General features: G+C 45.1%; 1 protein-coding gene across 1 annotated transcript in view; it reads right to left on the bottom strand.

Moving 5' to 3' along the window:
* The window catches only part of PAH (phenylalanine hydroxylase), a 72,492-nt gene that overhangs the window by 27,740 nt on the left and 17,998 nt on the right, over window positions 1–26,754 (bottom strand). The window contains exons 3-4 of the mRNA XM_082419473.1: window positions 23,277–23,460; window positions 8,021–8,109 (exon numbers count right to left, since the gene is read on the bottom strand). Coding sequence (XP_082275599.1) covers window positions 8,021–8,109; window positions 23,277–23,460 — 273 coding nt within the window. The remainder of the gene's footprint in view (window positions 1–8,020; window positions 8,110–23,276; window positions 23,461–26,754) is intronic.

The following is a 26,754-nucleotide window of genomic DNA, read 5'->3' as shown; positions in this document are numbered from 1 at the left end:
ATTTCTTTTTCCTTTTTACAGTTTGACTTTATTTTATTGTTTCACTTTTATTTATTTATTTGAAGTATAATTGATTTGTAATATCATGTTAGTTTCAGGTATACAGCACAGTGATTGTTATACATACATATACATATATATATTTTTCAGTCTTTTCCCTTATAGGTTATTACAAAATATTGATTATAGTTCCCTGTGCTATACAGTAGGTCCTTGTTGGTTATCTATTCTATATATCGTAGTGTGTAGATGTTAATCCCAACCTCCTAATTTATCCCTACTCCTTTTATAATTAGAAAAAAAGTAAAATAATATTAAAAATCCATCTCAAATTATTATGGGAGGTGACAGCAGATTCATACGTTGAGCTACATCAACACATCCAAATATAATACAAGGATTTTCTATATGGGAAGGTTTCTAACCATGGTCCTTTGCCAGCTCAAGTTTCTAAGAAGTTCATTATCAGCCTGAGAAAGGACCCTGCCAATTAGGCGGCACAGACTTTTGCTCTCTCAGTTACCAGCAAAAGTCTGGAGTCCATCTCTCAGGGACTTGGTCTTGCATCCTCTGAGCTGCCAGGTGACCACAGGGCTCCGCAGACATGTGGAATACACTCTGAATTAAGCTACAGTTGGTGATGACTAATCATCCTGTCTCAAATTAGACTAATAGCAGCAATTTCAGTAGCACTGCATGTAATTTATTTATAATCACCCTGTCTCAATTAAGCTAATAGCAGCAATTTTGGTTGCACTGCATGTAACCAAGTATGTTTTGACAGGAAAATATATTGTTGGTGAAGGAGTGGTGAGGGGGAGGGGGAAGAGAGGAGGAGTGGATGGGAGAAAGGGGAGAGAATTCTACAGGGTGCGAAGTTGTAACATCACCTGCGGTCCACATGTGATCACTTTCCTTAATCTCAGCATTTTTGTTACTTGTGGTGTTGAAGTCTGTGATTTTGCTTCAGCGGGGATTTTGGGGAGACGGTAACCATATGGAAAAGTCTTCTGAGTGAGTACTCTTCTAGACTGAGATCCTTATCATTTCTTGATATCATGGCGGAGATTAAACCTCAGAAATGCCATCTTTAGACTACTGAGGTTGAACACGCTGGGTTGGATTACACACTCATTCAATCCCTAGGAGCACGGCCTGACGTTGGTTAGTTCACCTCTCAGAGCCCTAGTTTCTTCATCAGTAAAATGAAACTAGTAATGGTAGTTACCTCACAGTGTCGGGTGGATTAGATTAGGTAATGTAAACAGGGTATCAAGTAAAATTCCTAGTACAAAGGAGACAGTGAAAAAATGATGCATTTGTGCAAAATGGTGGGAAATCCAAAAGCTGAGAAGTCTGGCTCAGAATATGAAAAGGATGTACTCTGGAATGGTTCACTCAGTCCTGTCACCCATCCCTGGGCTTTTAAAAGAGCATCTGCCGAATTCTTACCTTGCTATTTATATTTCATCTAGGGCAATAGTGAGAGGTTTTCTGCATTCTATCAGTCCCACACCAACTGGAGGAAGGATGGTACACAGGAGATAAGAAGCTCAAAGTCGTATTTTTTAAGTACCTGCCATCGCCATGCTGTAGACACTCACCAAAGACTTGCAAGTCAATAGACAAGGACAGTGTTGACCACAGCCCCTCCTCTTGCCCACTCTGCATTGCTGGCCATGGTCACCACCCATAAGGCCAAGAAGACTGTTCTGGAAAAGATTCGGATACCTGACTTCCCAAGTCAGTAATCTGGGAATTGTTTTACTTCTCTCCTCTTTACATTTGATAATTTTTGTCCATTTTTCCTTCCAAATATCTTGAGTTTATCCTTTTTACTTTAATCTCACTGCTACACTTTGATTCAGGCCCCCATCATTTCTCTCCCGGACCACTACAGCTACTCTCCAAGTGGCCTTTCTTTGTCTGTTCCTCATAACCCCCTCCCTCACTTCAGCCCAAGGAGGCTTACAACATACAAACCTGGCAGGGTCTCTCCCCTCTCTACAAACTTTCAATGGCTTCTTACCACTTTTAGGATAAAGTCCAAAATCCTTAACATTGTCCACAAGGTTGTACGTGATCTGGCCCTGCCTATGTTTCCAACTACAATTGCCTGTATACTATGTCTCCAAATTTATCCAAATCAGTCTTACTTGAATTCTTTGAACACACTATGCTTTTTCCCATGTTAAGGCTTTCACACATGCTGTTCCCTCTGACTGGAACACTCTTCCACCCTCTCTCAGACCAACAAGCTACTACTTGGTCTTTCCAACTTGGTTTCAGCTTTTAGGAACCTACCTTGATTTTCCTGAAGTTTATTGGTTTCCCTCTACAATAGGTTCCCTCGGCAAACTGAGTGTTTCTCCTTTCAATCATTATATTTGTTAATAATTACTAAACTCAGGAATCTGTTTATCTTACTTATCACTGGATTTTCAGGGCAAAGCGTACTTAGCATACTCCTGAGTAGGAGCTGTTAAGAAAAATTATGCAAAACTTAGGCAAAAAAAATTACTGTGTGCCTTTCCAAAGTCCTGTTAGATCACTGTCTAACAAGCTCACTGCATGCTCTAGGGGCAGGTATATTTGTTTGATGTGCAATTGATTACTTAGTAAGGCCCAAACTCTTCAAAGTTAGATGTTGACTTATAGAAGATTGGTAAGTTGCAAAACATTTATTTTATGATCAAGTTGCAAATGACTTTTGTCCAACAGAAAACACCCATGGTGATGGCTTATTGTTTTACAGGGCCTTAATCATGTGTATTCACCTTTTCAGTCTCATTCCGGCGTCTTACTTTTCAATGACCATATATATGCTTTGGTCTCTTGTATCTTCCTTTGCACCATCTTTGTCATCTTGTTGTTTCCCTTACTAACCGAGTCAATGGATTTTTGACAGATGTTCACTATCTAACTGTATCTCTTTAAAAATTATGCTTTGACAGAGCAGCTTAGTAGAAGTGCAAGAAGTCTTTGATGAGGGACTTCCCCGCTGGTCCAGCGGTTAAGACTCCATGCTCCCAATGCAGGGGGCCTGGGTTCGATCCCTGGTCAGGGAGCTAGATCCTGCATGCATGCCTCAACTAAGAGCCCTTGTGCCACAGCTAAGACTCAGCGCAGCCAAATAAATAAATAATTTTTTTTTTTTAAAAGGAAGTCTTTGATGACTCAACTAGCTGACTAATCCTTAGAACAGACTTTGACAGGGCCCTCGGGTGGAGAAGGATGGATGGGCAAAGGAAGAGGGAAGGAGAGAAGTACTGGAAAGACTTCCCTGCTCTTGGGGATGAGCGAGGCTCTTTTTGGAGAGCAGGGAAAATCAGTATCCACACCTTGAAAGACTGAAAAGCAGTTTGAGAGATTTAGATCAAGAAGTAGAAAGAGACAAAGAAAAGCAGTTGTATTAGCTAATATTTTCTCCACCAGAAAGCCTCCCCTTGTGCAGATCTTCAGCTTAGACACAGGTGCAGGTGCCAGGGAAACTGGAGGAGGGAGCTCTGGGGTCAGGGTCTGTGTGGCAGAGGCTCCTCGTGCCCCCCAAGATCTGAGCCCTCTTACTTTCAGAGAACGTTGCTAAACCACTGTTCCCAGCCTCCTTTGCAGGAAGTAGCAGCCCTGTGACTGAGCTGCAGTCGGTGGAATTCGAGTGAAGGTATGTGAGTCACCTGGAATCCTGGATCATAAAAACCTCCCAGGCATAATTTTTACTCTTTCTTCTCCCATGCCTGGGAGAATGGAGACAGCTTCCAGGACCCGGATGAGGGTGCTGCCATTAGATGGAAGGAGACTTGGTCTCTGCACGACTGCATGAAGCAATTTCCCTATTGACCAACACTGGAAATGAACTTTTATTGGGTTAATCCATAGAGATTTGGGAGTTGTTTGATAAGCAGTTGGCCCTACTGACCTTGTTACTAGAGGGCTCACCTCAGATCTCCCTCTTTCCCAAAGTCCTCCCAAACCATCCCAGTCCCAAAACTGGACTGAACCTTAGAACTGATAGCGTATGCTATCTGACTCATTAAACCTGGTGTTTAATCATGTACTTTGTGTGTTATGATTTAACCAAATATTACCCAAGCTGTGTTTCATGGAACACTTACCATTTAAGATAATATTGCATGGTATTCCATGAAAAAGGGGTTCCATGGGTAAATAAATTTAAGGGGCATTAGGTTGAATGGGTTTCACTTCTACAGGATTTTCCAAAGCCTCTAATGAGATAATGGGACTTGTATATGCTTCAAGTGAGGTTCTAGAATACAGCCTTCCTCCCTTTGATCATGAATTTCTTTTCAAAGACTACAATGTGAGAATCGTGCTCATGACCCTTGTGGAAGTCCTACGAGGTAGTGAATTTATTTTGATCGATACTCTGTGTTCAAAGTATAAAACACAGTGCCCACAATCGTGCAGCATCTGCGTGAAAAGCCTGGCCTGGGGAAGGAAGTAGGGGGAAGGCTTTACGGAAACCTAGATATATGAGTTGGGCCTTAAAAGATGAAGAGAGGTTTGCCAGCAGGGAGAGAAGTGAGAGGATAAGGAAAAGTGTCCAGGGGAAAGCAAACGACATGAACAGGAGCACAGAGGCTGGGAGATGGTCAGAGAAAGGAGAGTACATTTTAGAAATGGGAATCCCGCAGACCCACTTGAATTCCGCCTGCCAAGCTGTATCACAATCCCCTCCGGCATCCCTTGGGAAGAGTGGGCACCCCTCCCTGCTCTACCCCGAGACTGAAGGCCCCTGGAGGGCGGGAACCATGTCTTATTCATCATTTCAACCCCCTTTCCTCTACGCGGCCTGGGACACGGTTCACATACACGTGGCCCTCTTCATCTGAGCTTTCTCCTCTGAAAATGAGAAAATACAATCCTCCCAGGATGGTTATAACGTTTACATTTTGAATACGTGGATAAAACATTTACCACAGTGCCTGACATACACTCCACGCTTAAGAAATGCTAGCTGTGAATGTCATTTGCTTAATAAATGTTTGTGGAAGGAAGAAGGGACGGAGGGAAGGTGGGAGACCGCCAGCAGAAGAAAGAAGGTCAGCTACCCCATTTCACCGTCCCGCTTCACTAGTGAGCTGAAAGGCAAATGCCCGTTACCCTGCATTTCAGGAACAATCTGCCTTGGCCTCATTACTCAAAGTGGCTGTTTTGGAGGCCCTGAAGTGAGATGCTGGGTCAGATGTCAGCGCACGCTGCCAGGGCAGGGGGTCAGGGGAGGATCATCCTGAACGCCAGGGGACCAGGGGGAACAGAGGGTTCTTTCGGGGAGAACACCCAAGCCACTCCTCACGGCGAGGCCAGGCCCTGTGAGGCCCAGAGGCTGCAGGGAAGCACCCTGGAGGGTTTACTCTTGACATTGGCCCGTGAGTTCCTGGGATCTGATGAGAAGCCACGGGAAGGAACAGAGAGAGCCTGGCCTCCTCGTCAGGGGGACTGTGTTCCTGATAAATTATAGTTTTATGATGAAATGCATGACACGGAGAGGCCAGGGAGCCAAAGACATGGGCTGGATCGGTAAAGACAATGAATTCCAGGGGAGTGTTAAGCCCAGCCCCGACTGCCTCTGAGGAGACACGAGGCTAAAGAGAGGGAACAGGCCATATCTGAGGACCGGCCTCTTCCCCCACTGCTCCACGTGAGCCAGGCACGTGGCCAACAGAAGGGACATAGGACAGGGAAGGAGGAGGGATCTGCGGAAGAGGAGAAAACACCCCGACGGGGCCCATACCAGGTACGGGGTCAAGGGTGGCCAGCTTTTCTTAGAAACAGTATTTTTGGAGATGCTTTGCTCCCAGGGCAGAGTGGCCCCGACACCGACTCGCCAAAGGGGATGTAAAGCTTCTCCTTGTACGACATTTGCCATCCCCAGGGCTCCATGGGACCGGGTTGCATCCTACCCAGGAAGATGGGACCGGCGTCCAAACGCTCCGACTTCACCTCTAGTTTTTGCAGGGAGAGGGTATTTAAATAATAAAGATGAGGAGCCTGAAATCCAACTTCTATCCTTAGATTAAGTAACTTCACAAGTGAGAATCAAAGAAGCTCTGGGAGTTCACACACACAGGCAGGAAGAGTCACTGCCAAATTATCGTAACAGTGAAAGACTGAAAACCTCCTACAAGCTTGCTGTTGGGGGCTTGTTAGTAAGTTATGGCACTGCATTTAAAAAATATAGGGCTTCCCTGGTGGCGCAGTGGTTGAGAATCTGCCTGCCAATGCAGGGGACACGGGTTCGAGCCCTGGTCTGGGAAGATCCCACATGCCGCGGAGCAACTAGGCCCGTGAGCCACAACTACTGAGCCTGTGCGTCTGGAGTCTGTGCTCCGCAACAAGAGAGGCCGCGATAGTGAGAGGCCCGCGCACCGCGATGAAGAGTGGCCCCCACTTGCCGCAACTAGAGAAGGCCCTCGCACAGAAACGAAGACCCAACACAGCCATAAATAAATAAATAAACAAATACTTTAAAGAAAAAAAAATTATTAAAAAAAAATGTATATTCATGTCTGTCTAAATAAATAAATAAATAAATAAAATATTGATTATTTTTGGACAGTGTAATAGGTGATTTTTGTTTTTTTCTGTTCTGAAGCCTAGGAGCAGCGGGGGAATTCACCTTTGCTTCTGTTTATAACACACTTTCTCAGAGTAAAAAAATGCAGAATAATACCAAGAGAAAAAAGAGAAATAAAAAATAAATAAGATAAAAAGAGAGATTATGGATGATCTTCATTGTCTTCCTCATGCTTTTCTGTATTTTCGAGTCCACTCTAAGGGGTTTACGATTTGAACTGGAACAACAACTGTTCATATTTGAAAAGGCCAGCCTACCCCCGAAATAGCTTGCTCTTTGTCTCTGTGAAGGGGCCTGAATTTCTACCACTGGCTAGACTTTTGTCCTCAGGCACTGTGAGCACTGAGGTAAGAGTCAAAGGATCCAGAGTTCAGCATGGGACCTTAGAAAAGTTATTTACTCATGTTGGGCCTTAATGAATCTGTCTGTAAAATGGGAACATCTGCTCTGCTTACTGAAAAGAGCCCTTGTGAAGAACAAGTTCACAACCTCCTCAACTGTAAAGACCACATAAATGGAAGAAGAAAACAGAGAGTCCTGATGAAATGCAGAGGCTCCCGGTAAGTTACAGTAACCATCGCTTTTGTGAAGGAAAACAGCTTCCACGTCATTTAAAGACTGAGGAACCATTTGCCTGGGCAGAGAATAAAAGACCGTCAACATGATGGTGGCATTTCTCACCTACGGGCTGCTCCTCCCTGAAAGCCTCCACCCTAGAAAAGGGGAATGATTAAGATCCCTGACCCCGGTGCTTCACTTAGAAATATTAAAGGACACGGGACACAGTCCGAGCTCTCTGTCAGATACATCAGATCTTTTAAATTCTGACCACAACCCACCGCCCAGGCTCATCTTCTGACACTCTCACGCTCACACCTAACACGCCAGCCAGCCGTTCCCCAAATATTCCGGATCCTTTCAGAACGATGAGCCTTTGCGTATGCTGTACCCTCAGCTCAGAAAGCCTCTCAGTTCCTTATTGGACTAGCATCTTGTTCTCAGGCTTTGAAATCCAGTTCCGGTGTCACCACTCCCTACAGCTCCACTGTACCTGGCAGAGTTGTTAGTAGTTTAGTGTTTCCCAAACGCTTGATTTAAACCTCTGGAGTTGGACCAAGTCAGACATAAAGATGATTTACATATGTGTGTGTGTGTGTGTGTGTGTGTGTGTGTGTGTGTGTGTATACACATCACTTACATACATATATGATACATAAACAACAGTTTCTGGATGTGGATAATGATCTGTATTTGCTTCAACAATAGTAACCATGATATCGATGATGCTGAAGATGTCTAAGTAGGCACTCAATAAATGTTTGTTGTAGAAGCAAACAAAGGCACATTGCTCCAAAGGAAGGGAGGGGAGTCCGGTGCGGGAGGGGAGGTACTAATAGAATCTCAACAGAGGGGCCATGCACTCACGGGGTGGTCTGCATCCAGTTCCGCTCCATAGCTGAGAATCTGATTGGCAAATTTGTCGAGCTCTTGAATGGTTCTTGGGAACCAGGGCACTGCAACACAGAAAGGGCAAAGTCCTGAGCAGCAGATTGGCAGGACACGGCCAAAGGCCTCACCGAGATCAGAAGCTTGGGACCAGCTCCAATTAAAGTCCATGGTGGTGGCAAATGGGGTCCCAGATAACCCCCGAAAGTCAAATCTTATTTTCCTTGGAAACTAATTTTATTTACTTATTTGCTTATTCAACTTTACTGAAGTATAATCAACAAAAATTTAAGGTATTTTAAGCATATACCATGGGGATTTGATAGACATATACATGGTGAAAGGATTCTCCCCATTCACATGCATCACCTCACATATTTATCTTTTGTGGGGAGAGGATTCTACTCTCTTTGCAAATTTCATTGATGCAATACAGTGTTATCGACTATAGTCATTATGTTTTACATTAGATCCTCAGACCTTAGTCATCTTATAGTTGAAAGTTTGTACCCTTTTACCAACCTCTCCCTATTTCCCGACCCTTAAGCCCCTGGCAACCAGTTATCTACTCTCTGTTTCTATGAGTTTACCTTTTTTCTTTTTGAAGATTCCACCTAGATGTGATACCATGCGGTATTTAACTTTTTTTTTTTTTTTTTCTGTCTGCCTTATTTCACTTAGCACCTTGGAAACTAATTTGAAAACACATTCCTAAACATACTCTCTTTCCTGGAAATTTTCTCTGAATTATCTCAAAATTCCTCTCCTTTCCACCTATCGTGGCCTAGTGGAGTGGTTTTTGATGGTTTACTATAGCAGCAGAATATTTCATGTAATATGTGTTTCAGGTATATTCTGGAATATAAATTAGGTAAAACAGAGCTGTTCTACTGTAAGCACAGGTGAGCCCGTGAGCTCTCTTCTCATGACCCCATCTTCCTATCATGAGTCTCCCTCCCAAGGGCCCCCAGGGACCCCAGCAAAACCATTTGATGCCAAAGCCAATTTGAAAGCCACTGGTGACATAGCATGAACGCAGTCCGGCAGTTTGACGATGCCTTGCAGCACCTAACAATCTGTGGGCTTGTTCTGAAGCAGCAGCATAGTGGGAGAGAAGATGGGGTCTGCGTTGTGTGACCCACAGTGACTGGGTCCTGCAGAGGGACCCCAGGGCAAAGAGCAGGTGGTAGCTCCTAAGTGTATGTGGCCTTAAAGAAAGAAGACACACTGGGAGTGGAACCATCCTAAGAATGAACAGAGACGAGGACATTTTGAACTGTAAGTTCCAAGAAGTCAGGAACCAGGAGTGCACTGTAGTTCTAGGTGCATGGAGGGGAAGGAGGGAGGAAAGTTTAGGGGAAAAGATGCTGAACTTACAGCCAATTAGGTCTGGCTTAGAATCTAGGTCCCAGCTGCCTATTCATCTTCTCTGTGTCTCAGTCCCAACTCCGTAAAAATGAGAATAGCAGCAACAACAGTAGAAAGCATCCCAAACATTTTTTGAGACCTTACCATGTGCCAGGCACTGTGCTTAGCATTTTTGGTGAAATGTCTCCTTTAATCTGGGGATTGTTGCGGGGTGTAAATGAGAATGCAGGCAAAGGGTGCAGCCGAGTGCCTGGCCCACAAAAGGTAGCTTTCCATCTCTTGCACGTTATTTCTGATTCTGGCCCTGCTCCAGTGGGGCAGGAAAGAACATGCGTGCCATCTAGTGGCCAGAGTGGGGAACTGTCTTCCACGGTCTACAAAAACGGCATCAGACAGGAATCAGCTGCACGCCACCAAAAGAAGATGCTTATCTGAATAGCAGTAATCACGGTCCATTTAGAGCCTCGTTTCCATAGATCTGAGATGCTAAGCTTTCTGTTAATAATAAAAACTAACACTGAGTATCATTCTAAATACTTTACTTAGTATTTGTACTATTGGTGGGTACTGTTGGTCCCCCCATATTATAAATGAGAAAACTGAGACACAGAGAGGTTAAGTGACAAACCCAAATACACACACTGCCAGGAAACAGTGGATTCAGGATTGAAACTCGGGCTTGGATGACTCTGTGGTCTCAGGTCTGGACCGCAAAATCTGTCCTGCCAGGTATGGGGGTGGGGAGCACAGTGGTTGTGAGGGCTGGAGCCTGACGGCCTGATTGTCTTTACAGTTTCCCACCTGAAGGCTTCCATGCCCCTAAAACCAGCCCACTTCTCGAGGTGGGCTCCCTATGATGGTAATAATGGGAACAGACGTAGTAATTCCAGCTAATGCTTACATAGCTCTTGCTGCGTGCCAGGCACTGTCCTAAATACTTTACATACCGTACCTCACCCAATTCTCCTAACAGGCCCATGAGGTAGGTGTTATTATTATCCCCATTTCACAGAAGAGGAAACTGAGGAACAGGGAGGGTAAGTCTCTTCACGGACCTCTGCGGTCCCAAAGGCTAGACTTTGGAGTCTGGGATGACTCAGCACCATGTTCTGCTCGCCTAGCATGGGACCTGACTTCCCCCTTTGTCACCTGAATTCTCCTCAAGCTTTTCTTTCTCCCTGAATCCAGTGCCTTCCCTTGCACAATGGACCTCTGTTGTCAGCACTGAAAATGGGGTCCATTCCCTACCCGAGTCTGGAAGGGCTTGAGGAAGGACATCCTATTGCAGTCAGCCAGGGCTCGGGATCTCCTCCAAGACCCTTCCTGGTTCTCTAGCATGTTGCCGCCCTGTCACCTCACTTCCAAGGCTGCCCGTCCCCACTCGTTCATAGTCTCTCTTTTGCCTAAAAATTATCCATAATTCTGGCAATAACAGCTGCCCCCAGAAATAGGGCAAGCCAGCCCTTTCCTGCTGCACCCCTTTCTGACTTGGGGGGGGGCAGCCGTTGGCACTGCCAAAGGCGTTTCCATGATTACGTACTGAGCACGCACTACTACCAGGCACTGGACGTTGAGAGGTGAATACAGTGGAGTCTTCATGCCTGTTGCGCTTATATTCCAGTGAGGGTGACAAGGAATAAACAATAAATAAATTTAAATATATAACAATGCCGGGAAGTTCCTGAAGAAGAACAAAGCAGTGCAAGGAGATGGGGATACTATTTTATATAACATCCTGTGGCTCCAGACCCCAGGGTGAGGGTCCTAGAGACATGACACGACCTTGCCATGGCTCAAGGGGACTGTAATAGCCAGAGCCTGTTCCTAGATCTGTCCCAGATCGGGTTCCCTATTTGCCTCAGGGAGGCACAGACTGGTCATGGTTAAGGGCCTGGATAACAGAGCCACACAGCCTAGGCTTGAATGCTGTCTCTATATTTACCCTCTGGGGCACCCAGGACAAATTACTCCTCCTTGTGCCTCAGTCTTCCCATAAGTAAAGTGGGGATAATAAAGTATACTTTATAGAAACAACGTAAGTTTAAAAGAGTTAACATGTGTGATTTGTTGAGAACAGTGTCTGGTACCTAGTAAATACAGACTCATGTTGGATATACTGTGGGTTCGGCTCCAGACCACCACAGTAAAGAGAATAGTAGCACAATAAAGTGAGTCACGTGAATTTGTGGTTTCCCAGTACATAGAAGAGTTATGTTTACATCATACTGTAGTCTATTAAGTGTGCAATAGCATTATGCATGAAAAAACAATGTACATACCTTAAATAAAAAATACTTTATTGCTAAAAAAACCATCATTGAGCCTTCAGTGAGTCATAGCAGTGATAGCAAATATCACTGATCTCAGAGCACCATAACAAATACAATCATGAAAAAGTTTGAAATATTGTGAGAATTACCAAATTGGGACGCAGAGACAGGAAGTGAGCCAATGCTGTTGGGAAAATGGCACCGATAGACTTGCTTGACACAGGGCGCCACAAACCTTCCATTTGTAAGAAACACAGAATCTGTGAAGCACAGTAAAGCAAAGCACAATAGAAGAGGTACGTCTGTACTAGTATTATTCACCTGCAAGCTCCAGGGATTTTTTTTTTTTTTTCCTTTTACTCTGCCGTTAATATAGTGCAGGGAGCAGAGTAGAAAGTCTTTCAGCAAGGCTAGGAAGTCAACCACTTATTCTGTTGTGTAACTGAGTGAGTATTTTATCTCTCAGAGCCTTAGCTTCTTTAGCCACAAAATGGATTAAAACTGTCATCCCCTATTATTGCCATCATTGCATACATTAAATGCTATAGGAAATGGGACACATCTTAGCAGAGTGACCGGCCCACATAGTAAGTGCTCAATCGGTGTTAACAATTAGGATGGGAAAAAGTTTAATGATGATGATGAAGAAGAAAAAGGAGGAGGAGGAAGAGGAGAAGAGGAAAGAGGGGGAGACGGGAGAGGGGGCTGAGGGGGAAGAGGAGGAAAGAAGGGAGACTGGAGTTAGAAGCTCCTCCTCAATCTGGCTCTGATGTTAACAGGATTCCTGATCTTGGGCCTCAGTTTCCCCTTGTATAAAATTCGAGCTGGGGGATTCACTAGCTGCTGCAGTCCCTTTTGGGTTTCATATTCCAACTATGGAGGGCTGAGGCTGGCCAGAGGACACATGAAAATATATTGATACTTCCAGTCAATTAATGTGTCAGCCTCGCTTGTTTCTGGAAGTAGAGCCACTGCATTTCTTCGCATCCAAAATGCATGGCCCCCACCATTTCCCTTTCTCTCACCCAAGAAACAAGGCTCTACTCCAGAGAGCCTGTTGTCCCTGCCTTGGTTCAGAGCTGGGTGTGCTGGCCGGCTCCCAACTGAACGCCAGAGGGCAGCAGAACCAGCATATTTTCAGCTCTGGCTGACTTTTTTTTTTTTTTTCTTCTCTCCTCCAAAGGGAAAACACTTTGTAGTTGGGCCACATGTCTTGGTTCAGACCTCTTGGTGGAAAAAAATATCAGAGAACTTGAGAGGGCTGCAAAAACTCCAAGGATTCAAGTCTTGGCAAAGAGAAGGCAAAGGTCGAAGAAGCTTAGCAAGGCCCAGGACCTAGTCAGGGAGACTGTCAGGGGACCCCAGGGGGCACTGCGAGGCCACGGGGGGCTCACCCAAGTCAAGGGGCCTTCAGTGGCTTCTGGGCCCCATCATCATCCAGAAAAGGCCCAGAACAGAGCAGGCTAGAGAAGTGGCAAAGCTTCACGGCTAGTCACACAGACTCTGGAGCCAGACTGTCTGGGGCCAAATCTCACCTCTGCTACTTTGAGACGTTGAGACTTTGTGCAAATTACTTAACCCCTTTGTTCCCCAGGTTCCTATCTGTAAAATGGCTATAATAAGAGGATGTACTTCAGAGTGTGTGAGGATTAAATGAGCTAAGGCACGACTAGCACAGTGCTTGGCACAGAGCGGGACCATTGTGAGTATTTGGTATTATTATCACTATCGTGATCATGATTATCATTAGAGAAAGCCAGGGAATAAGGGTGGATGGGCCTGGTACACACTTTCTCCGGGCAGCAGTCCAGTCCGAACTTCAAATCGGTTCCCCCATCCCCTCCCCAGACCTCACGTGAGGTTAAGGTGTCGTCTCCCGGAGGTCCTTGGGTACAGCCTCTGCGGTAGAAAAGAGGACCCAGGCTGGGCTTGACCATTGAGAGATGTAGTTCACCAGCTGTCAGCCTGGGGAGCAGGGACGAGCAGGGCTTAAGGAAATGAGACCCAGGAGAGGCAAGTTCTGGGTGTTGGGGGGTCAGGGAGGGACCAAGGTCCTGCCATGGCTCACTGCCTGGGGAAGAGGCCCAGCTGAGCAGGGCTGTGAAGCAAAACAGGGTGGGGACCGCAAGTGCTAAAGGCAGGAGACCGCAGAGAACCGACTGGAAGCCGGTAGGTCTGCGTTCAAGTTTCAGCTTTCCTACCCATCCCTCCCACAGAGAAAGTTCCTCGATTCCTGAGTCTCTGGCTTCTCATCTGTGAAACAGGTGTGGCAGCCAAGCGCTCACCTACTCTTCGGTTAGGATGAGAAGCCACTGACCCCCAGTAGGTAGACCGGTGTCATCATTACACTTGAACCTCTCCAAAAAAAGTCCCAGGGACACTTGTCTGGTTAAGTAAGTTTCCGCAGGCCACTGGTGGCAGGGGCAGGGCTCATACTTGTGTCTCCATCCTCGACACCTGGGCTCTTCCAATTTCCCCAGCCCCAAAGTTACAGTTACTTTTTTTTCCTTTAAAGTTACATTTTTTGTGAGCTTCCCATACATCAGATGCTGCACTAAGCACTTTACTTCCATTGTCTGTTTTAATTCTCAGAGTAACCCTAGGGGGGTAGACACGATTATTTCCGCTTTACTGATAAGCAAACTGAGGCTCAGACAGATGAAGCGACTTGTTCAAGATCACAGCACCGGCTGGGCGGGAACCCGAACTCTGTAGCTTGTGCACTGAACTTGTGCGCTGAATGTGCTAGGCTGGTTTAGAATAAGGTGCAGGTGAGGGGCCCTTGACTTTAGATTTCTGTTCTCCTGCCTGGAGAGGGGAAGGAGATGACAAACTAACACAGGAATTGAGAGGGGCTTGAAGAAACTCCCTAGGACAGCCCCGGGTCCTCACCACCTTCCATCCCGAGCCCCCCTGGCTTTAGGGGAGGTAACTATTTAGCACCTAAGTCATGGTTCCTCAAAGATACCTTCACATTTCCTTTCTCTTCTTCAGTGACACTCACAGGCCCTTCCCCTCCCACCCAGTCTCACTCACAAAGCCGGGAATCGAGACTGACCCCAGCGACCCAGGCCTCTGTTTTGAAAAGTTAAATCAGATTAGCTCATTAATGACCTTTGCAAATACATCCGCGGTGGGCTGGCCCCTGTGAGCCCCCCCACGGCCTCTCGGGCTGCGGGGGCTCCGCAGTTAATGAATGGCTTGGGCAGGCTGGTGCGACAGAGGCCCTCTGTGAAGAGAGAAACATCCGGGGTGGGGGCGGGGTGCGGATCATTAATAAATATTGATTTGGCTCCAAGGGAAGCAGCCCGAGGGAGAGCTGGCCCTGGACACCCACGTCGTGGTCTCATTAAGTCGGGGTCAACTGCTCAGCCTGGGCGCCGAGAGGCGGCTGGCTCAGGGGTGCTTCTGAGCAAAAGCCTTCCGCAGCCCCCAGGCCTGGCTGGAGCCTGCTTCCCGGCCAGCGGGTCAGAACTGGCCCATTAAATTTATAGCAGTTCAAGGTGCAGCCTGGGTCCTATCTAACCCCCTCCCTCCGTTCACCAGCCCCAGGGTGTCGCCAACAAGGCACCCAGGCTTGCCCCAGACTTCTGTCTCCAGGCTGTCTCAGGGAGAGCCATAAATCCTCGGCTTCCTAGGCCCAAAATAGAAGGGTGTTTTGCACCCCTTCTTCCCAGGCTCCTGGATGTCCCCTCCGAAGCCTCCGATGGCCTCCAGCTGGGCAGAGAAGCCTTTGTTGTGCTGATCACAACAGATGAAGACTTCTGAGGGGGTTAGTTTTCTCTTTTAAGGAGCTTCCATTTTCTTTTTGAAGAAGGAATGCCCTTCAGGAAGGTCTTGGCAAGAACGGGTGAGCCAAACGCTGGCCGAGGGAGCCAAGCTGGTCCCTGCCTCCTGGATGGAGCGGAGGCGTGGTAGGCCAGGGCCCACTTTTATCACTGACAGCCCCGGCAAAGCATTTGATCTCTCCGTCCACATGTCAAAATGAGAATGAGAACCAGATGAATAAAAGGAACCTAGCAGGAAGTAAAGAGTGAAATGGTGTGGAAATGAATAAATGGATGGAATGAGTGAAAGATACAAGGGAAATAATGAGGAAAGAAAAGGGCATTTATTCCGATCACCAATCTAACCTAGAGATCCTCCTAATAGCCTTTTTAAGATGTCACTTATAAACTTACCTACTGGCAGGTTGTCCACCATATTCCCAAATACTGAATTCTGTTTTCTGAGCGCTCACATTGCCCTGAGATCTGATTACTGGCTGCTTACAGCCAGAGTTACAGTCAACCTCCATTGGATCAAACAGAATGCATCTAAAGCCTTTTCCATATGTCTGTCCCCCTCCAGGAGCCCCTCCTTGGCCCTGCTCCCCCTCTCCCCACCATGCCCAAGAATGACTTCAGTGTATCTCCTAGGTGTTCCTGACACACGCCCACTTCCCTATCCCTGCATAGACATGGCCAAACAGCAACTACCTCCTAGACCATGAGACATGTGAGTCAAGGCACCACGTGTGTTGTTTTCCCTGCTGCATCCCTCCACGTGGCTGCCACTGAATGGATGCTCAATAAATACGAGTTGCATGAATGAATGATCAACCGAATCAGGGCATAAATGTGAATGAAAGAGAAGAAGGTGGTAAAGCAGACTCTGGTTTTTGAGAAGGAGTAGTAAGAGAAAAAGGAAGAAAACCCCAATCGTCAGGATTTTAATAAGTAAGAGCCACGTAATTCATAAAATACTACGGAAAAAGAGAATTCTAGGGGGAAAATGGCGTCAAATGCTACAAATATTTCAAAGAGGATGAATACAAGAAAGAGGTTACTGCTTTGGGCAATGGATGTTGTCAGAGTGGTAAGGAAGAAGGAAGAAGAGAAGGAAAAAAAGGGAGGGGGGAAAGGGAAGGAGGGAGGGAAAAAGCAGGAAATCTGAATGTGAAGCTGTTTCCTAGACCAGTGCTATTTCCAATATAACACATGGCCAAGGGGATAATGTCAAGCCTCCAAACCATGTTCACAGGAAGTCATCTTTGGGAATGAGATACCATTCCCAGGGCCCCTCACATCATCCCACAGAGCAAGTTATCTCCCTGGTGGCTAGGTGAGGCTGGCCCCAGTGAGGGGGGTGACTGCCACCAACTCCCTATATTTTATTAGCCTGGCCAGCGTCCACCCCATGGAGCTGGTGGTGGCAAATAGTCTGACATTAAGCTGAGGTTATAGATCATAAAGCTCCCCCCTTACTGAGGCTTAGGGAGGAATAAGATCAAGGGCCTATTCAACTCAAGCAAGTTCAACTCAATCCATCAAACACCTTAACACACAGAGTGTCTTGCACGAAGACCCCATGAGCCCTAGAAAGTGGCCAAGTGGGTCTTAGGTCTATTTTACAGATGAGGAAGGAGAGGTAAAGAGGTCTCCCAGCTGGTAGGGAGTCAGATGGGATTCAAACCTAGCTGGCAGTGTACAGAATAGGAATCCAAATCCTGGCTCTCGACTCTAAATTAATTGCTCTTTTTGACTTGCTAGGATACTCCCTCAATCCAGCATGAATGGCAACTTGACATTCAGTTAAAATCATCTCATATTCCTTTATTACCCCTTCAATTGAGGGAACACACCTGTCACAGACAGAAAAGGTGTTCTCAGTCTAATTATTTGTAATTTTCACCATCCAAAAAGCACATCATGGTGGCCTTTCTTTACCAAAGATCAGGAGTTTGGGGATTCTGGCTTTGCCTCAACCGTAAGATTCACCGGGTATCCTTAGAAAAGACTCAGGGACAAGATTACTGACCGTTTTGCATGGATCCTTTATGCCAGGCACATTGCGCAAAGTATATCACAGAATCCACACAACCGCACTGGCACACAGATATCTTCATTTTACAGACGAGAAAAGCTAGGCCTACAGAGGGCGAGCAACTTGGCCAAAACAACTACAGCCCTGGAACTGAACTGGAAAAGTGAAGACTCCAAAATCCACACCACGGTTCAAGTGTACCACTGTCTCACTTCCTAATGTTGAGAATGAGAATCATGTTATCTGTTGCCCTAGCTATCTGAGTTGACTGTTGTAAAGCTTAAATGAGACAACCTAAGGGGAAAATCATTTGGATTTGGCATGCAAATAAAGAATTCCTGTTCGAATGAAAGCCTGCTTATAATCTTATGATCTTCCTCAGCTTGAAGCCCTGCGACCTGGTAAACAGACTGGCTACAAAAACAGCATTTACTCGGGATCTTCCCTTGCCCGTGAATAGAGCTGCCTCTGACAGATCGTGAAGGAGCAAGCCCTGGACCAGATTCCAGCTGCAGGGTTGATGCCACCTTCCCCTCAGTGGGCTTATCCTCTCAGCTGCGGGTCTGCTTGTCTCAATGAGGCAGAGTGGAAACAAAAGTCCCATCCTCAGCTGCCAGAGGACTTCCGGCAACATCAACACAGGCAGCAAGCATCCCAGAAGACTGGAAAAGGCTGTCAATGGATCCTGTGTGTCTTTACAAACATGCAGACCCTGGGTCTCCTGCAGGCCCAGGGCCACGAACATCTACAGCCCTGAGGCACACTTGGGGCTGAGTGAAACGCATGGGAGGAGGTTTGGAAGTGAGGAGGGGGACAAAGGAAAGATGATGAAAACAGAACAGAGGAGCAGAGGGAGAGAGGAAAAGCAGGCACAGGTGACGGAAATGGGGAAAACCATCTGGACCCCCTCCTGCCCTAAGCAGCTTCTCTCTACAGGGTCTCAATTCTTTGGGAACAATGACCCTTTTGAAAATCTTTTCTCCTAAAACATATGCATGCAGGTGCACATGTACCATTTTGCCCAAAATCCCAGGGGCTTTTCAGTCTCCTCCGATGAACCCTATCCTTCCTCCTCTCACGATGGATCTGAAACTTCAGTCTTATCATGGCACTGCCTTTCACGACAGCAATGTTGAAGCAGAAAAGGGAAAAACTCAAGAGGGCTGGGAGGGGAGAGGGGCATATATGAGGGAAGGAATAAATATAATGATGTTACTTTGTCTTCTCACAATTAAATCTTTGTCTTCTCCACTTAAATCATTGCTTCAGGAATTAATCCAAATAAGATGACAAATAAAATCATAAGAGCCCCTAGGCTAGATATAGGTAGTAGATAGAGAGAAGAATAAATAAATAAATAGCTTTTCTACTCCCCACAGAAAATTACAGTTGTCCTGGCAGTCTGGACTCCCTTTGTTTCCACAGCAAAACCCTTACAATCACCAAAGCATGAACGAAATCTACTCGATGGCCAACAGCTCTTGGAAAATAACGCCAAACAGATAAATTTCTCAAAAGGTGATGATCCTACACCTCTGTCTAGTCAAGTCATTTTGTCCATCTGCTTCTCCTGGCTGCAATCTGGCTCCATGTAGGAATTTTCCATCCCCCCCCGCCCCCACCCCCACCCCCGCTCAATGTAATGTCATGCAGAAGACTCAAAGGGAAAGGTAAAAGGATTAGTAGATTGATCGATGGAAGATATTAATGCTCTTTCATGTTGGGTTGAAGAAGGATTTGAGGTCATCAGGAGAGAGGGTAGCAGGAGAATAGACCTCAAGTATTCAAAAGACTCTCTGGATTAAAATCCTATTAAACTCCCATCAGCTTCTCTAGGAGGCATTTTAGAAGGTTGGGGTTTCTTTAACATGTCACCATAATTAGCCTTCCCTTAAGCTGTTTTGGGTGGGGAACTTTAGCAATTAAGAAACTGAAAACTTTCATTTTCTAGCGCCCACACGGCCTTTTGAACGTTTGAAAACTAGAATGGAAAGTGGTTTAGTCTAATTGATTTGAGGGGTTCAGATCTCTCCCCTTCAACCTGCTGTCAGACTTGCCCCTGAGATCTGAGCCCTTCAATAGAAAGCGCATTTTGTCAAGTGAAAGAATCAAAGGTTCAGACCTATGATGATGCTTTTCTTCTTCTAATCATCCTGCCGTGGAGTTCGACGGAAAGAACAGCTCTGCAAAGGGACGGTTGTTTCCCCTAAAAAGATCTGTTTCTGGGCCCAGATTCCAGTTCACAAAAAACTACCCCCAGAAACCCAAAGGGCCCGTGTCTCTCGGCAGGTGCAAAGCTGGGCTGTTCCAGAGCAGCCGGTCCATTACGTGGACATGAAGCTCAGGAAACCGTGTCAGGGGAGTGGCAGCCAATATGCGACAGGGTGACCAACCATCCAAAGAAATAAGGGTCGAGAAACACGTGTTGCTTTAAAGGGTTAGTCCGAGCAGTTGTTTCCTCACTAGGTAAAATATCGATCCAACGGTAAACGTCAACGCCCTGCCATTCTGAGCCCCGCCAGGGAATCAGCCCTGTGCCACGTTCCACCTCCGATGAGCCCCACACTGACGACGGGGTGCCTCTGTGTCAGAACGTTGGCTTTTTCACTTTCACGCTTGCTGGGTCCTCAGAGTTCACAGTGGAGAAGAGGCCCAATTCCACCAGCCGCGTCTCCATCACAGCACCCGCCCCTCTTCTGTATTCACCTGGCTGTCCCGTCATCCTCGCCAGCCCATGAGCTCACGAAGGACAGGCCGTGCCGACTCTCTCTCCTTCCAGCTCCAAGCGCGGTGCCAGGCACAGAGCAGCGTTAGACACCCGCTTGCCCACAACCGCACAGAATTCACTCTGCGCCTTAAGGCAAGTCACGGCCTCCATTTTTTATGATGAAGAATTAAGGAGTCTGTTGGGCTGCCTGACCTGCGAGGTCATTTTCTAGTTCCCAGAATCTCTGAAAACGTAGTTGTGTACAGGCTGGCTTTTCGTGGCTCCCGTGCTCAGGTCATAGTTTATAATAACAAGGATGCTAATGGTAAGAATAGAGAACTTCCGTTAAGCCCTTAAACATGCTCGGTGCTGTTCTCAGCGCTCCACTGGTGTTATTTCATTAATCCCGTGAGGCAGAGACTCGTACTCCCATCTGATACAGTGACAGACCGCGGTGATCAGTCATTTGCCGGAAGTCACACCAAGTGTGTATCCTGGTTCCGGAGTCTGGGCTCCTCACTGGTCTTCCACATCCTATTCCTGAGTCTCCCGTTCGGGCTGCCAGACCTTCAGCTGATCTCTATGCTAATCTTCCCTGCCTCCCTAGGGCGCTGCCTGCCTGCCTGTCAGTTGCTTTGATTTCCTACCCGAGGGCCCCAGCTGGCCCGGCCTCTACCTGCTCTGAGCAGAGGCAGAGCTTCACCCAAGATTCGGCAGGCCCTTTGCCCTGAGGGCCTGTGGCTCCTGTGGGGAGCAGGTGGCCGGAAAAGCAAGAGAAGGCCGTCATCAGGGCAGCAGCTCACTTGGGAGGTGGAAGAGGAAGGAAGGCAGAGAGGGTTAATCTGAGGAGGAGTTCCAAGTACCCGCCCCCAGCGACCGGAGACCATGTGCATTGCTGTCTACCCTTGGCAAAGGCAGAAGCCCAGGATGGACTTCCTTGTCTTGGTTACAACCACAGGAGGACACGAGCAGGAAGAGAAGAGGTCTCCTAGGATGGCCTCGGAGGTGTCTTTTAGAAAATGTTTCAATGGCCTATGCAAAGAGGTGGGTCTTGTCTCATGTTAAAGCATCTCTGCCTATTAACATACTATTTTCAGGTACAGAGCCTGAAATCCTCTTGAGCTAGTCTTCAATGTTTGGGCGAGAAAAAAAGCTTTTGATTTTACAGTAGAAAACAATTTTTGATTATATAGGAAAAAAGTAGTTCATCTCAGCAATCACACTTCTAAGTATTTACTTAAATGAGTCGAAAACTTATGTCCACAGAAAAACCTGCACATGAATGTTTAACAGCCTTACCCATGGATAAACAAGATGTGGTACATCTATACAATAGAACGTTATTCAGTAATTACAAACAATGAGCTATCGAGTCACAAAAAGGCATGGAGGAACCTTGCTAAATGTAAAAATAAAACAGCCCAAAAAGGATATATTCTCTGTGATTCCATATTCATAATGCATGACATTCTGGAAAAGTCAAAATCATGGAGACAATAAAAAGATGAGTGGTTGCCAGGGGGAGGGGATAAGGAGGGAGGGATGAACAGGTGGAGCTTTTTAGGGCATTGCAACCATTCTGCATGAGATGTAATGGTGGATACATGACATTATGCATTTATCAAAACCAACAGAACTATACAATACAAAGCATGACCCCTAATGTATAGCCTTTAGTTAATAATAATTTATTAGCACGGCTCATCAATTTAACAACCATCACATACTCTCATTTATCCAGCTGGGCACTGTTCTAAGCACCGACTATGGAAGATCTCATTTAATCCTTACAAAAGCCCTATGAAAAATTGAGGTCAGAGCAGTTAGACTTGTCAAGGGTCGCAAAGCCAATAAGTGGAAAAAGTAGGACTTGAACTGAAGCCTGTCCAACCCCAAGCCCATACTCTTAATTCCTACACTCTACTGCCCTACTCCCCTCCAGGGCACATCAATTACATTTTGTAATAGGGAAGAACAAATCTGACTCCATATTGGAGCTGTTTCTTTTACTTTAACCTTTGTACTCTGTTGCTCCTGCTTAGTCATGATGACTTTGCACATTTTGTAAAAGAATGTTGCCTATAGCCTGAAATATACAGGATAGCCTATTCTCAGGGCTCTGACCTTTAAGAGTTCATACACACAGGGATAACTTGTTGCAGAACAGAGAATAGTATTTGTTTTGTTGGAGGTTTCTAGGAATATCATGACCTGACCTATGTGGACACCTGCGAGAACAAAGGATTCCTGCACCAAGAAGTTTGCAACAAACAAACCCTTTCACCTTTTTAGTATCAAAGAAGGCCTGAATTCTTTGATAAGGTAAGATGGTTCTTTGAGACACTAGTCTGCTCTCTTCTCCGTCTGCCGGCTTTCTGAATAAAGTCGTTATTCCTTGCCCTAACAACTCATCTCCTGATTTATTGACCTGATATGACCCGAGCAGAACAAGTTTGGACTCAGTAGCAATTTCAGTAAGTAAATAAGGGGGCAGAGCAGGTCTTGACAACTGCTCTGTTTAGCCATTCACTCACAAGCATTTGCTGAGAGCTGTGTATTAAGCACTGTACTAAACTCTGAGGATATTAACATAGGTAAGAGACTCTCCCTGCCCATGAGGGGCTTGTAATCTAGTGGAAGAGACAGAGAGACAGTGAAAGACCTAAGCACAAGGAGCCAAGGATCTCCAGCTCCAGAATTGACATGTCATGAGAAGGACCTGGGGAGAGGCTATGAGATGAAATGGAGATAACTAAAGAATTTGTCTTGAAATTATATTTATATAGAAAGCACCCTGGATACCCTAATCATGCTACCTCTAGAAATTAGGAAATTGAGAGCAAAATAATCCACGAATGAAAAATATATGAAAATTGCAGCAGAGGACAACTAATATAAGAAACAACTATCTTGAGGAAGGGGGAAAAGAACATTTATTAAATGTCTAAATATGCCAGGTACTCGTCTGTGTCCCTAACCTATATCCTCTCACTTAATCCTGGTCTTCCAGGGTAGAGGTTATTTTTGCCATTATTTTATGATGAGAATGTAGGGTCATCTGTGTTGCAAAATTCCTGTCTCTTACCTGTGTCTTTCTTCTTATCCCGGGAAAGCTCATGCACAGTGGCACCAATGTCATGCCTCAAGATTCTGATGATGTTTGCCAGAGCGGGCATGCTGCGTTTATCCAGATACGTGAAAAATTCATACTCATCTTTCTTTAAACGTGAAGGTCTTGATTCAATGTGGGTCAGGTTTATATCATTCTCCTAGAAAATAGATGTAAGGAAGTATATGAAGGGGGCAGTCACTGGAATTGACACAGACCAAACGCGCAAAACCAGAGCAAAACACAACTAGAGGAGAAGAGATGAGGAAGAGGAGTTCTTTTTTTTTTTTTTGTCTTTTGTTTTTTAAATATAAGAATAGAAGAAAGTCTTTAACACTGCAAAAGTTGTTTACCTTTTCTTCTGCAAAACCAAATAACTAATCACAAGAGGTGGGGGAGATAGTTCAAATGCCACAGAATTTAATCACGTGGAAATCTGCTCAAGGCTTAGAGTTGCAAACATAAGATTTCATTGGGTCAGTGGTTGCCAAAAATATTTACACAGGAAAACCTCCTTTCCTGAATGACATCTCACAGAATCTCAGTAATAGTACCTCAATAAATAAATCAATAAATACAAGCAACATTGTTCTGCTTGAATAGAGTCCACAGGAGTCAGGCTTCTTGGGTTTAAATCAAAGTTCTTAATTATATTGGCTATGAGACCTTATAAAATGTACTTTCACATTTCTAACCGTCAGTTTCTCCAGCTGTAATTTGGTGGTACTATGGTACCTCCTTCATAAATTTGTTGGAAACATTGGATGAGATGATACAAACACATTCCCAGGTACTTAGTAAATGTTCAGTTAAAATTATCCAGTATAATACCATTCATATTTTTATATAATTACTTTTCATTCAAGTTATGCCACAAATGTATATGTAGCACCTACTAGGTACTGATCACTCTGCAAGGTGGTTGGGATATATCAGTGAACAAAACAGATGAAGATATTTTCCGTTATAAAGCTTCCATTCAAGTTGTGAAGAGACAAACAACAAATATAAAAGATAACCGATTTGTGTATTATTTTATAATGATTATAATGATAAAGGCTAAGGAAAAAATACAAAGCAGAGCAGGATGAAGGGAACGGGCAGTCCAGGGATGGAATGAGGGAGATTGCAGTATTTAATAGAGTGGACACATGAGGCCTCTTTGAGAAGGGAAGGCTCATGTACAGGCATTCATTAAATGCTACAAAAATAATACTCACTTAATAAAATTTCTCAACTTCAATGTCTTTAGCTGGTGATACTTTAGTTATTATGGGGTTTGTCATTTAAGAAGAACTATTTACTTAAATTGGTCCTCAAATTTGAATGTGTGGTACTCATCTGCTACTTATTCAAAAGTCTGATTTCATTGACAGTACTGTTTTTGTGAAGAAAACCAAGCCTCTTTATTTATTAAAAGAAAAAGAAAAAACAAAAAGGGCATTGCCCCAAACATTGAAATGGACAAAATGTACCCAGAAAAAATGTTTAACTTGAATAACTCTATAATTTCAAAGAAATGAAATTCATCAACCTTGTAGTTCAAGAAGTGTATCTTTTTTCTTGATGGTTAGTGGCATATGGTTGAAGAGCACAGGGATAATTACAATAACGATACCTTTTTGCATTTGAATATCACTTTACAGTTTAGAATTATTTTCTGTGACCCTCCCAACAAACCTCTGAAGAGGTTAAGGAAGATGTAAAAAATGAAATCAGAGATAAAGATGCTTTGTTAAAAGTGGCTGGAGAGGGAGGCCCTTTTCCTCTAATCTCAGACATTGGTCTTCTAACCACACAGCCTTTCCTGCCAGAGATACGATGAGCATCCCTCAAATATCAGCTTTTATCATTGTTACTGCTATTATGCCAAACCCCCCCAAATGAAACCTCTGGGTAGAGTAAACACAGTAATAAGCATTCCTACGCAGGCACCCTTCCTGCTCTTTCTTCCTCATAATTTTCAGGGGTACATGATGGAGCTATTATTTATGGGCACCAGCTGCAGAGAACACACCCCCTGACCAGGTAACCCAATGTGGGAGTCCCGACTAGAGAGAGAGTATGTGGAGGAGAGAAGGCCAGAGAGATAGCGGTTGCTCTAAAGCTTTTTATGCAAACAGAGGTGACCTCCTAAACGCAGCCAAGAGCAATGCCATCCTTCTTGGCTCAGGATGATAGAGAATGGTTAAGCTCCGCCTGCTATTTACCTAAGTTGAAACTTCAAATGAAGAGATAACCAATTTCTGCCTTGTGTTGAGCAGAGAAAACAGCAAAGCCGAGAACCAGGAGTGCACACACCTTCGGCATGGCTATTTGCGAGACAGTATGGGAGGGCGGGTGGCGTAGGAGGTGAGAAAGGGTGTAGAGTGAAAAAAAGGCTGGCAGGCAGACTACAGGCTGATAATGTTCCCCACCCATACCCCACCGCTCGCAATGTGACAGCACTTCCAGAGAGAAACCTCTCACTTTGGGAATAGCCATAAGACAATGTCTGCCCCATGACTCAGTTTTTATAATTCTGGAGACCTAACTTATGGGAAAAAATTTTTACCTAAATTTGTAAGCTGACTAAATTCCCATAATAGGGAAATGGTTAGGTGGACGGCAGTGTGATCATTCAGTGGAGATTATGCAACTATTAGAAAGAAACCAACAACAACATGCATAAAATACAGCGCCAGTAAGCACTCCAAGATATGAGTGATAGTCTCTAGATGATGGGCCTAGGGGTGATTTTTTTTTTAATTTTTTTATTTTACACTTTATTTATTTATTTTTGGCTGTGTTGGGTTTTTGTTTCTGTGCGAGGGTTTTCTCTAGTTGTGGCGAGTGGGGGCCACTCTTCATCGCGGTGCGCGGGCCTCTCACTATCGCAGCCTCTCTTGTTGCGGAGCACAGGCTCCAGACGCGCGTAGGCTCAGTAGTTGTGGCTTGCGGGCCTAGTTGCTCCGTGGCATGTGGGATCTTCCCAGACCAGGGCTTGAACCCGTGTCCCCTGCATTGGCAGGCAGATTCTCAACCACTGCACCACCAGGGAAGCCCCCAGGGGTGATTTTTGTCTCCTTTCTATTTTCTTTTTTATCACAGTTCAACTTTTCTAAAAATGACATTTATTACTTTTATAATGAAAATTTAACTTTCTCTCTTAAATGGTTATAATGACAGCCACTTGCGAAAATACGATGGATATAGATATGTGATCATTAAAATATGTTTCAAAAAATTTTGCCCAGGCCAAGGAAAAAAAGGCTAGAATGAAATGCATCATGATGAGTTTTGACGAGATTATGTGTATCTTCTATTTATTTGCCAAATGTCTTATAATATTACGCATATAATGAAAATTAAATTATATCTTTTAAATGTGAGTGAAATTTCTGGCTAAGAATATCCAGCCAAAATTTTTAAACGATTTCTTTCCCATTTGAATCAATTTGTTAACAATTAACTC

Source organism: Balaenoptera physalus (assembly GCF_965194825.1).
Source record: "Balaenoptera physalus genome assembly, chromosome: 13".
NCBI classification, from domain to species: Eukaryota; Metazoa; Chordata; class Mammalia; order Artiodactyla; family Balaenopteridae; genus Balaenoptera; species Balaenoptera physalus.
This window is presented reverse-complemented; position numbering and strand designations above follow the sequence as displayed.